Source organism: Hemitrygon akajei, chromosome 22 (genome assembly GCF_048418815.1).
Source record: "Hemitrygon akajei chromosome 22, sHemAka1.3, whole genome shotgun sequence".
NCBI classification, from domain to species: Eukaryota; Metazoa; Chordata; class Chondrichthyes; order Myliobatiformes; family Dasyatidae; genus Hemitrygon; species Hemitrygon akajei.
The window spans coordinates 60,642,088-60,654,943 of record NC_133145.1 but is presented as its reverse complement, the minus strand read 5'-3'; the positions used below and the strand labels follow the sequence as shown (position 1 = coordinate 60,654,943).

The 12,856-nt window shown below is 39.0% G+C and overlaps 1 protein-coding gene across 1 annotated transcript in view; it reads right to left on the bottom strand.

Annotated features, from left to right (window-relative positions):
• ntd5 (ntl-dependent gene 5) overlaps positions 1-12,469 on the bottom strand; it is a 37,260-nt gene extending 24,791 nt beyond the window's left edge. The window contains exons 1-3 of the mRNA XM_073026400.1: positions 12,341-12,469; positions 5,064-5,237; positions 1,662-1,758 (exon numbers count right to left, since the gene is read on the bottom strand). Coding sequence (XP_072882501.1) covers positions 1,662-1,758; positions 5,064-5,237; positions 12,341-12,407 — 338 coding nt within the window. The 5' untranslated portion in view covers positions 12,408-12,469. The remainder of the gene's footprint in view (positions 1-1,661; positions 1,759-5,063; positions 5,238-12,340) is intronic.
• Between the last annotated feature and the right edge of the window lie 387 nt (positions 12,470-12,856).

Sequence of the window (12,856 nt, the reverse complement as noted above, 5' to 3'; positions counted from 1 at the left end):
ACTTCTCCCGAGAGATGCTGCCTAGCCTGCTGTGTTCTACCAGCATTTTGTGTGTGTTGCTGTTTGAATTTCCAGCATCTGCAGATTTCCTCGTGTTTGCTCTATTATTCAGTGTGATTATGACTGAATTTGGTCTATTATCCAGAAATCTATTGACCTCTGCTTTGAATGCAATCAGTGACTGACCCTTTACCTGGGCTCCACGGATCCCTTGCTTAAAGGTATTGGTCCATGGCATAAAAAGGGTTGGGAACCACTGTTTCACAAAATGTCAATGCAGAGATTTTACAAAAATCACCACACCCTGAATGTTGTCTCAGTCCTAGATGACTTACCCCTTACTACTAGTCACAGTTAACCTGAGGAAGACTCCATTATTCCTTCTCTTTGTTCTCTGTCAACCAACATGCAATCCCTGCCAATGTAGTGCTCCTGATTTCAGGTGAACAAGTTCACCATCTCTCTGATTAATCCAAACCTTCTAAAAATCCCAACACACCACAGTCACTGATTTCCTCCTTCATTAACCCTACAAGACACATCCTTAAAAAGATTTCATCATAAATCTGCATCAATTCTGCTCAGTCAAGTTATTATTTAGTGTTTTGTTACCGCATCCTTTAAGATACCAGCATTTTCCACAACCATTGATATTGGTCCAACAATACAGTGACAGTGAAAATGATATTGTTGTATCTGAAACCAATTTTTTCAAAGGGAACTTAGAAGAAATGATGGGTATATTGGTTATGGTAAAAAAAAACAGAAAATGCGGGAAAAGGGATGGCACCATTCCAAGAGACAGTGTGGAAGGAGGTACAGTCAAGATCACTGTGAACATTAAATTTGCCTGCTTCAGGTAAGCCACATTCATGTGCCCCTTTCCAATTCTACGTTTTTTTTCCTGGCATTATTTTTTCTGATGACAGATTTAAAGCATCAGCAATTTTAAATTTTGGTTATGATATATTGGAAAGCATTAAAGTATATGACAGTGTTAAAAGAAATTTTCTACAGTAATTAAAATAAATATTACTCAAGTTTCAAAATTATACCCATCTTTAGGGCACAAAACACATCCAACCATGGATTTTAGGAGAAAGTACTGTTAGTATTAAAATACAAAGAAAAACAATATAACCTTGTCAGTAAAGGTTGTAAACCTGAGGATTGGAAGTGCTTGGGAAATTAAGCAAAGGTTGACCAAAAAAATTATTTAAAGAAAGGGAAAATGGAATATGAGATTAAGCAAGCAAGAAACATAAAAATAAACTATAAAGTAATAGATAATGGAAGGATTAGGGGGAAATTGACTTTCTATTATATCCGAAGTGTGCAAAAAATAATTCAGGTTCTCATAGTCTAAAATGGTGGTAAAAGTAGAAGTTATTATCATGTTTTAAAAATAACTAAATGTGTAATATTAGGGTGCAAAGGAAAATCAGGAAATCAGATTAAACTCAAATGTCCTTGGTTGGTCATCGTGGACCCCATGGGCTAAATTAGGAGTTCCAACTGTTTTTATGCCATGGACCAATACCATTAAGCAAGAGGTTAGTGGACCTCAGGTTGGGGACTCCTGGGCAAAATAGACTATTTCCATATCACAGTTGGAAGATGAGTATCATTAAATTGTCATACATTGTCCGCATAGTACCTACCCTTCATTGCAATGATAGTAAATCTGTTTTCCAAACTTGAACTCCGTTGCTTGCATTTCTCCATTCTCCAGCATTTTTGGAACTGAACACGATCTTGCTTTCATGGAAAGAAAATACATATCTCTAAGTTATTTAACTATCTTTTCATTTTATAAAACTAACCAATCTAGTTGATGAACTTTTATAGAATAATTGATTCCTGGATATGAGTTTGATTCTACTGTTAAGCTGCCCTAACAATGAAAAATTATGATCTAAAGATTGGTTGAAATGATAGGTACTGATATACAATCAATTATCTCCTAATTTACTGACTTCAGCAAGGGAGCTATGAAGGTGACCTAAAAATTGGGTCATAGAGACCATGATTCTGGCCAACCATCCTAAAAATCCATCTAATCTCCTTGAGGACAGAAATCTGCAAATCTAAGTTGACACTTTTTTGTATGTGACTCTAGATCCATTGTTGTAGCTGACTCTGAAGCCACATATAAGTGTTCTTAACCATTTCCTAATTTCGAAAGGGCAATAGATGTGATGTTTGATCATATTAGCTACATCCCTGAACAGAAATAACTTAATCCAATTTTTTTCTTTGTTGTCTGGTATAATTTATGTACAGGTATAATGTATATTTATGTTCTGTCTGTTATGTTTTAGAGTGGCAAGGTAGCATAGTGGTTTGCATAGTGTCATTACAGTGCCAATGATCACCAATCAGGGTTCAATTCCCGCTGCTGCCTGTAAGAAGTTTGCACATTTTGGAAGCGCATATTTCATGAATAAATAAAACAGAAAAAGTTAGAAACTTATTTCATTTTCAAATCTCTGGTTACCACATTGTATATGCATTCAACTCTCTCTCTCGGGCAGCTATTGTTTTATGTTACAAGCCCCTTCCAACGTGGTTCCGCTCCCACAATCTTCACATGAGTCAGATCATTATTTGTTGAGGTGGTTCATTCATGAACAGTTCATTCATGCTCCTCATCCTATTGGGATGGGAAGTCACCTGCTTCTAGTATTTTGCCTACCATTGTGTATTGTGGTAGAGTGGTATCCACAGTTAGGACAGGTGGTCCTGAAACCTCTCTGATTTGTTTTGGTGAGTCTTCCAACTATTCTTCAAAACTCCGTAGCCTTCAACTTTGGAATTGCAAAGTCCAAGATTACAAATCAAGGGGAACTGATTTGTTCCTATACAAATTAGTATTAAAAGCTAAAGATTAGCTTTATTTGGCACATGTACGGCAAAACAGTGAAATGTGTCTCTTTACATCAATGATCAATACTGTCCAACGACTGTGCAGGGTCATACTTCCAATACCAACATAGCATACCAATAACTTACTAATTCTAACCCGTATATCTTTGGAATCTGGGAGGAAACTGGTTCACCCAGAGGAAACCCAGATAGTCACAAGGAGAACATATAAGCTCCTTACAGACAATGATGGGAATTGAACCCTGATTAGCGATCACTGACACTGTACAAGGGCATTGTACTGCCCTTGACTGCATTCTGCAGGTGCTGGAAATCCAAGGTAGATGATGTGAATAATCAGCATGGGGGGGGGGGGGGGGGAGGAGCAGGAGGAGGACGAAGAGGAGGGGAAAAAAACAAAAAACAGGTCAATGAACTGCGACCAGAACAGGAACAAGTTAGAGGTGTAAATGTCAAGGTGAAATGGGATAGGGAGGTGAAAACACAAAGGAAGTTTTGTGATAGCAGAGAGAAAGTAACTAGCAAAAGTATGTTGATACAAAGCAGTAGTGAGATTAGTGAGTGAAGATAGCTTGCCTGGAACAAACAAGGTCTGGCAGTCACTGCTTATACCTTGTTTGTTCCAGCAACTGCCAAATCCTTTTACATACCAGTATTTTTGTCTTCCTTTTCCTTAACTGTGGCATATCCTCTGCCATGGTTGATAGGGTTCTGAACCGATTCTCTACAATTTCTGTACAACTGTCCTCACCCCTTCTCCTTCTATCTAGAACAAGGATGTATGGCCCTTTAACCTCACCTTCCATCCCAATTGCTTCCAATTGCTTCCTCCTTAGATTCCACCACTAGACATATTGTCCCTCCTCCCACCTTTTTTCTTTTTAAGATTTCAGATTTAGATTTATTTGTCACTTATGTATTGAAACATACAGTGAAATGTGTCATTTGCATTAACAAGCAACACATCCAAGGAACACACACAAAATGCTGGTGGAACACAGCAGGCCAGGCAGCATCTATAAGGAGAAGCACTGTCGACGTTTCGGGCCGAGACCCTTCGTCAGGACACTCCATGGAATCCAAGCATCCAAGGAATGCCGAGGGCATTCTGAAAGGACAATTCTAATTTTGTTCACACTTTCACTGCTTCCCCCCTCATGGATCTCTCCCACGTTAATCACAATAGGTGCAGTAACTGCACTTTGACCACTTCTATTCACTCCATCCAAAGACCCAAAGAGTCCATGCCTGACTGAGGAAATGCTTAACCAGCAATGTAATGTGTTTACAGGAGATGCCAAATACAGAGTGGATAGTTGGTTTGCTGAACACATCTGCAAGGGTGATCATGAGCTTTTGGTCACCAATCATTTCAATTCTCAGCCCCACTTTCACTCTAACCTCTCTGTCTCTGGCTTCCTACATTGTTCCAACAACGCTCAATACTAATTCAAAGAGCAACACACATCTTCTGTCTCGGTATGTTGCTGCCCTTGGGATTTCATATTAACATTTAATATTCACAGGTAACCACCCTTTTTGTCTCTGTGAAGAAGTGGTTTTATCTTTCAGATTGTATTTGTTTATTTTCTCTTGAGTACCTAATTGCTATTTTTAAAGTAGTTGTCTCTGACAGCACAACATTTTCTCTGTTCCCTCAGGTACCTCACCCTCCCCCCGGAGCTTTATTCACACTTGTTTTTATTCTTTTCTGGTTTGATGAAGGGTCCTTGGCTTCAAACATCATCTCTTCTTTTCTTCCCTTTGATACTGATGTTCTGAAGAAGGGTCTTGGCCTGAATTGGTCATTTTTTATCATAGATACTGCCTGACCTACTGAGTTCCTCCAGTGTGCTATGTATGTTGTTTTGGATTTCCAACATCTGCAGACTTTCTTCTGTTTCCATAGATACTGTATGGTTTGCTAAGTGTTCCAGAATTTTCTTTTGTTCCTGATTTCTAGTATCTGTTACATTGTATTGTCATTAACCATTCATCCTCCAACCTCCCACTACTGCCCAAGAAATGGCAAGTGTTGAGTGCAGGTGGCTATGAAGTACTTTACTGAAAGATGAGTTGTTGTCCTTCACACTTTTGCAAAGAAGAAGCTGCCTAACCTCAGAAACAATTGCAATTGCAGATAAAGATTATTCACAGATTTTTTTCTGTATACTTACGTTCACACTGGAATTTGGGCCTGCTCCACATGCCAGTCTGTGGACAAACAAGCTTGTTGTAACCAAATCCTGCATATCCAGTGTTACAGGAGTATACTGCTTCTTCACCAGGTTCATAGACTTTCTTCCCATTCATAACATGTCCGTTTTTGAGCTCGGGTGGTCTGCCACATGCTATAGAGAAGGAGAGAATCATCATGATTTTCTCTGCAAAATGTTTATTTCTTTTCCATATATTTTCTCCCTTTCAAGTTGCCCTCCAAACTCCCTCTTATCCAACATCACACATCGCTCTCACCAAGAGGAAAATACAATAAGGGAAGACCTTTCTGTCCATCAAGTCCGTTCATCATTACTTTAAAAGCTTAGATACTTCCAAATGATGTACTCTGAGGATTGAATGAACAAGATATTCAATTCCCTTGATGCAATTAATTAATAATTTTCACCCTCAGCTCCTCTTTGCCATCTGATCTCCATGTCAATGGATCATTGATGTGTTCAAAATTGTTTAATTCTCACCCTTTGTTCATTGACTGAGCATCTACACCCCTCCAGGAAAGGGAGTTCCAAAGATGCTCAACCTTCCAAGTGAAGATATTTAGTCTCTTTTGGTCTTAAATGATGGACTTTTTTTTTTTTGCGAATCAGAGTGCTCTCTTATTTCAGGTTGTTTTTGTAATATCTCACCAATGATTATGTAGATACAGGATATCCAAGCTCTCTATGCTGTGAGTTCAGGGGTAGGTCAACAGGATGAGTTACAACATAAAAGGCAGAAAAAATCAAAAAGGGTGAATGCAGGACCGAAGGTGTTATATTTGAGTGTGCACATTATACGCAATAAAATAGATTAACTTAAAGCACAGTTGCATATTGGCAGGTATAATGTTGCAGGCATCACCAAATCATGGCTGAAAGAAGATTATAGCTAGCAGCTCAATGTCCAAGGATACACATTGTATCAAAAGGACAGGCAGGAAGGCAGAGGGGGTGCAGTTACTCCACTGGTAAAAAATGTAAACAAATTATCAGAAAGAGGTGACTTAGGATGGGAAGGTGTTGAATCATTATGGATAGAGCTAAGGAACTGCAAGGGTAAAAGGACCCTGATGGGAATTGTATACAGGCCCCCAAACAGTAAGGGTGTGACCTACAAATTACAATGGGGGTTAGAAAATGCATGCCAAATGCATTTACAATGTTACAATAGTCACGGGGGACTTCAATAGGCAGGTAGATTGGAAAAATCAGTTTGGTGCTATACTCCAGGAGGGGGATTTTCCAGAATGTTGACGAGATGGCTTTTTAGAGCAGTTGGTGGTTGAGCCCACTAGGAGATCAGCTATTCTGGATTGGGTGTTATGCAATGAAACAGAATCGATTAGAGAGGTTAAGGTAAAATAACCCTTAGGGGAAAGTGAGCATAAGATGATTGAATTCACCCTGAAATTTGAGAAGGAGAAGCTAAAGTCAGATGTATCAGTATTACAGTGGAGTAAAGGAAATTACAGAGGCTTGAGAGAGGAGATGGCCAGAATTGACTGTAAAAGAACACTGGCAGGGACGATGGCAGAGCATCAATGGCTGGAATTTCTGGAATCAATTCAGAAGGCACATGATATATACAGTAGAACACAGCAGGCTAGGCAGCATCTATAGGGAGAAGCACTGTCGATGTTTCGGGCCGAGACCCTTCGTCAGGACTAACCGAAAGGAAAGATAGTAAGAGATTGTAGAAATGACGTGCTGAAACTGGAGAGGGTTCTCTTACTATCTTTCCTTTCGGTTAGTCCTGACGAAGGGTCTCGGCCCAAAATGTCGACAGCGCTTCTCCCTATAGATGCTGCCTAGCCTGCTGTGTTCTACCAGCATTTTGTGTGTGTTGTTGTTTGAATTTCCAGCATCTGCAGATTTCCTCGTGTCTGCTTGATATATACAGTACATCCCAAAGAGAAAGAAGTATTCTTAAGAAAAGATGACACAACCATGGCTAACAAGAGAAGTCAAAGCCAACATAAAACCAAAGAGAGGGCATATAATAGAACAAAAATTAGTGGGAAGTTAGGGGATTAGGAAGCTTTTAAAAACAAACAGAAGGAAACTTCAAAAAGTCATTAATAAGGTAAAGATGGAATACGAACGTAAGCTAGCCAAAAACACTAAAGAGGCCACCGTAAGTTTCTTCAGATACATAAAATGTAAAAGAGCAGTGAGAGTGAATATTAGAACGCTGGAAAATGATGCAGGAGAAATAGTAACAGGAGACAACGAAATGACAGACAAACTGAATAAATAATTTGCATCAGTCTTCAATGTGGAAGACACTAGCAGTATAGTTGAAGTTCCAGATGTCAGGGGTCATGAAATGTGTGAGGTACCATATCAAGAGAGAAGGTTCTTGAGAAACTGAAAGGTCTGAAGGTAGATAAGTCACCAGAACCAGATGGTTTACACCCCAGGGTTCTGAAGGAGGTGGCTGAAAGGATTATGGAGGCTTTAGTAATGATCTTTCAAGAATCACTAGATTCTGGAATGGTTTCAGAAGACTGGAAAATTGTAAATGTCATTCTATACTTCAAGGTGGGAGAGAGGCAGAAGAAAGCAAACTATAGGCCAGTTAGTCTGACCCTCAGTGGTTGGGAAGATGTTGGAGCTGATTATTAAGGATAAGGTCTCAGGTTACTTGGAGGCACATGATTAAATAGGCCATAGTCAGCATGCTTTCCTCAAGGAGAAATCTTGCCTGACAAATCTATTGGAATTCATTGAAGAAATAACAAGCAGGATAGACAAAGGAGAATTGGTTGATGTTGTATGCTTGGATTTTCAGAAGGCGTTTGACAAGGCATCACACATAAGACAGCTTAACAAGCTACGAGCCCATGGTAATACAGGAAAGGTTCTAGCATGGATAAAACAGCGGCTGATTGGCAGGAGGCAAAGAGTGGGAATAAAGGGAGCCTTTTCCTGTTGGCTTTTGGAGACTATTGGTGTTCAACAGTGATCTGTGTTGGGATCAATTCTTTTTACCTTGTATGTCAATGATTTGGATGATGGAATTAATGGCTTTATTGCAAAGTTTTCAGATGATATGAAGATAGATGGAGGGGCAGGTAGTTTTGAAGAAGTAGAGGGGCTATAGAAGGACTTAGACAGAATGGGCAAAGAAGTGGCAGATGGAATATAGTGTTGGGAAGTGTATGGTTTTGCACTACGTTAGAAGAAATGAAAAGGTTGACTATTTTATAAATGGAGAAAGAAATTCAAAAAACTGTGGTACAAAGATACTTGGGGGTCCTTGTGCAGGATTCCCTAAAGGTTAATTTGCAGGTTGAGACTGTGGTGAGGAAGGCAAATGCAATGTTAGTATTCATTTCAAAAGGATTAGAATATAAAAGTGAGGATATAATGTTGGTACTTTATGAAGCACTGATGAGGCCTCACTTGGAGTATTGTGAACACTTTTGGGCCCCTTATTGTAGAAATGACGTGCTGAAACTGGAGAGGGTTCAAAGGAAGTTCATGAAAATAATACCAGGATTGAATGGCTTAACAAATGAAAAGCGATGGATGGCTCTGGGCCTGTATTCATTGGAATTCGAAAGATTGAGGAGTGACCTCATTGAAACATATTGAATGGTGAAAGGCCTTGATAAAATGGATGTGAAGAGGGTGTTTCCAATGGTAAGGGAGTCTAATACCAGAGGACACAGCCTCAGAAAAGAGGGTATTCTTTGAGAAAGGAGTTGAGAAGGAATTTCTTTAGCCAGAGTGTGTTGAAAGTGTGGAATTCTCTGCCACAGGCAGCTGTGGAGGTCAAGTCTTTATGCATATTTAAGGCAGGGATTAATAGATTCTTTATTGATCAGGGCATTAACAGATATGGGGAGAAGGCAAGAGATTGGAGCTGAGAGGGAAATGGATCAGCCGTGATGAAATGACACAGCAGACTCAATGGGCCAAATGGCTTAATTCTGCATCTATATTATATGGCCTTATGGGTCAGTCATTTCTGTGAGTTGAATTTTCATCTGAATGTTCCTGACAGGGCAAAGTGTTTTGGAACTGAGCATGTTTCCCATTCAATGAAGGTACCAGATGAGGCAAAGTACCTCCTGGCTTGGTGGCATAAAATGATAATCTGATCAGGTATCAACTTACAGAGTTTTAAATGTTTTAGAGGTTTCCATTTGTTTGGTGGATTTGGTCATTGCTGAATGATGCAGAGAAAGATCCAAAGTTCGCTTTATTTAATTGCTTAGTTGTAGGGTTTTTGCTTCAGAAATGTCTGTGTAGAGCCTCAATCTAGAATGTGAGCACATGTTTACAGAAAAGGTTCATTAGAATCCATTCAAGGATGAGACATTATCGTTGTACTTTAACACAAGAAATTCTGCAGATGCTGGAAATCCAAAATAAAACACATTGTGTTCTGATGATTGAATGAAGTAGGTACAGAAAGAATATATTCAGTTATAATGGAGATGCTGTTACTATTCACATTGGGGAAAAGAAATAAAAAACTTGGCAAATATTTGGAAGTAAAAGATTTCTGGAGATTTGGGCAACCTCATCATGAGGTTAGCTGAATAGTGAAAGGTTCACTAAATGGTTTGATTTGTAAGCTATTTATTCTGTTTATTTATTTTGCTATTGCATAGGATCGAAGTAAGCTATAGACAGGTGTAAACTTAGCTCCATCATGAGCACTAGTTTCTATATTATCCAGGAGTGATACCTCTAAAAGGCAGCGTCCATTATTAAGGATCCCCATTACCCAGGTCATGCCTTGTTCTCATTGCTACTATCAGGAAGGAGGTACAGAACCATGAAGGCACATATCCAATGATTCAGGAACAGCTTCTTACCCGCTACATCTGATTTCTGAATTGTCATTGAACTCATGAATACAACCTCACTACTTTTATTTCTATTTTTTGCACTACTTATTTGATTTAACTATTTAATTACTTACTGTAATTCAGTTTTTCTTTATTATTATGTATTGCATTGTAGAGCTACCGCAAAGTTAACAAATTTCACGACTTATGCCAGTGATATTAAACCTGATTCTGATTTTTTATTAATATCATTTCTTCTTACTTAAATCGGTCTTTTTTTTATTTTACCCCTTTCTCCTCATCCCCTCCTTTTTCATTTTTTTCCATGAAATATATACTTTGCTTTTCATGGTTTCCTGTTCCAATAATCAATAATTGGTGCACCACAGCAGGGTAGCAGTTAGCGCGATGCTAATACTGCTCACACATTCTGGATTCTGGAGTTCAATTCTGGTGCTGTCTGTAAGGAGTTTTTATGAGTTTTCTCCCCATGAACAGCGTAGGTTTTATCTGGATGCTCTAGTTTCCTTCCACAGTCCAAAGACTAACTAGTTAGTAGGTTAATTGGTCATTGTAAATTGCCCTGTGATTAGGCTAGGGTTAAATAGGTGAGTTGCTGGGTGGTGCGGCTTCTTGAGCCTGTTCCACGCTGTATTTCTAAATAAATAAATAAATGAAATGAAATAAGCCATATTGATTTCATGTCATAGGTGAAATGGTTAAAGGGCAAATTATGGAAGTGTTGTTTTCACCCAGGAGGGTCCATAACACACTGTCTCTCACTCTCACCTCATTTATATGGTACCATGATGAGCACTGAATACAGAGGTAAAACCAAAACTAGAATTAGTCTTTTTTGATTAGTGGGGAATACAGTAGTCCCCATTTTTTTTTTGATCTGTGATGTGGATAATTAATGTTCAAAGTTAGCATAGTTTCCCTTTGGAAGTCCTCAGAGAATAGTAAAGGCTGAAACACCCTCCGGTGTTTATTGCAGATATGTGTATCCACAAATTCTTGAATGTGGTTCATAGTTGTCGCATTAAAATCACCAGTCTGTTCAGTTATGAATACATGTGCTCAAGTATTTGCATAAAACTATTCATTGTCTTTAAGAACAAAGTAGTATGTTATTTATGATGCATGTATATTCGCTCTTAAGATATCTGTTAATTTAAGATTGGTAAGGCCACTGTCACCTTCAGAAGTGCATTACACAGGTAACTGTGGCAAAACACTGTGTACTATGTCTCACTTGCTTTTGAGAAACAACTGGCACAAAAAAACAGATGAACTGAGCTGTCCAAAAGGGCAACTACCTGTGACTCACTGATAGCTTACTTACTTACTGTCTGTTATGCCACTGGCATTTAGGGCAGCAATGAAGGCCCTCCATCTCTGTCTGTCCTTAGCTATCTTCTCTCTTGTGCCCCAGATGTGGTTCAGGGTCTTCATTCCTGCTTCTACAGTATGGCGCCAAGTTGCCTTTGGTCTCCTGCATTTATTCTGCCCTTCAGGGGTCCAAAGAAGTGCTGTCTTGATGATGGAAATGGCCTCTTTTCTCATCTTATGTCCAACCCATCTCCAATGTTTCCTCATGATGTTTGTGGCCACATCCTCTTAGCCAGAAAATATGGAGGATCTTCTAGAAGCTCATAGTACCACTGATAGCTTGCACCAGCAATATGCACTAGTCACAGTTGTCCAGTCAGTCTGCCCAATTCAACACAACATCACACTCTGCACAATTTGGACTTTATGAATGCGGGGAGGGACACTCACTGACAGTCACTCCCCTTGTTTCACAAGCTATCGTTACAAAACCCCATGATGATGCCCCTTAGCTGTGTCCTTTGCCTCATATCTGCTGTCCACCCCAAAATAAGACACAGTTGAGAAATGTCATCAGAGCTTCCTGGTCAACCATCTGAGAGAAAACAGGAGTTTGAAAATTTGAAAATGTCCTTTAAAAATACAGAAGACGCTAGCCATGTTCCATTTTGTCCAAAGTAACTCTGCTGTGGTAACTGGCATTTTGGAAAAAACAATTATACAGGTAACATTCAACAAATTAACTGCAACAATTCCCCATCACAATACCATCACACTTCCACCGTGAGATCCATACCAAACCAAAGATCTCAGAAATCACCAAGTCTCACTCAGCTGGAGATTTCCTGTCATCCATTATCAGTGGGGTCAATAATTTTCAGCAAGGTTTGATTGCTAAATGCCAGGGGCTGCCTGTTAATGCAGAAGTTGGGAAATTCTCTCATTTCCCCTACTCCAACCAAACCCTCCCCATGACCCAAAGCGTTTTTCAATGCTAAAGACTCAGTGAGTTGGTAATACAGGCCTCAGTACACTAGTAAAAAAAATTGAATATACAAACGAAAAGGTTTCATTAAAACTTTGTATGTCATGATCACTTACCTGCTGAAACATATTTACAAACAAATAGTTGATAAACCAGCGCAAAGAGGAAATATATAGGAACCATCTTGTTTTTCAATTGGTGTTTTGCAGAGTACAGAGACAAATGAACTACTGTCCTTTGGAAGCCTGATATTATATATTACTAATACTTTATTAGCCAATCTCAGGTTAATGACCATGGGAACGCCAAAAGTCAAATCTTCCTTTTTTTAAAGATAACATTGTGAAACATTTCTGGCCAAGCTGTTTCCCAATCAGCACAACTCTGGGCTGAACAACAAAGCGTGCAGATTACCTAGGGACAAAACCACTGGATTAGAGGAAACATCTATATCTCCCTGGTAATATATACCAAATTAGCTTATAATTATGGAGCAACAGAAAGCATTCGTATGTAATTTATTAATGGTTATGAACTATTAAGAATGACTTGTATTTTTATAGAACCTTTAACTTCCTTTAGATCTTTGCTATTTCCTAAGGCCTTCAGGAGATTTTCACATATGTGAGAAA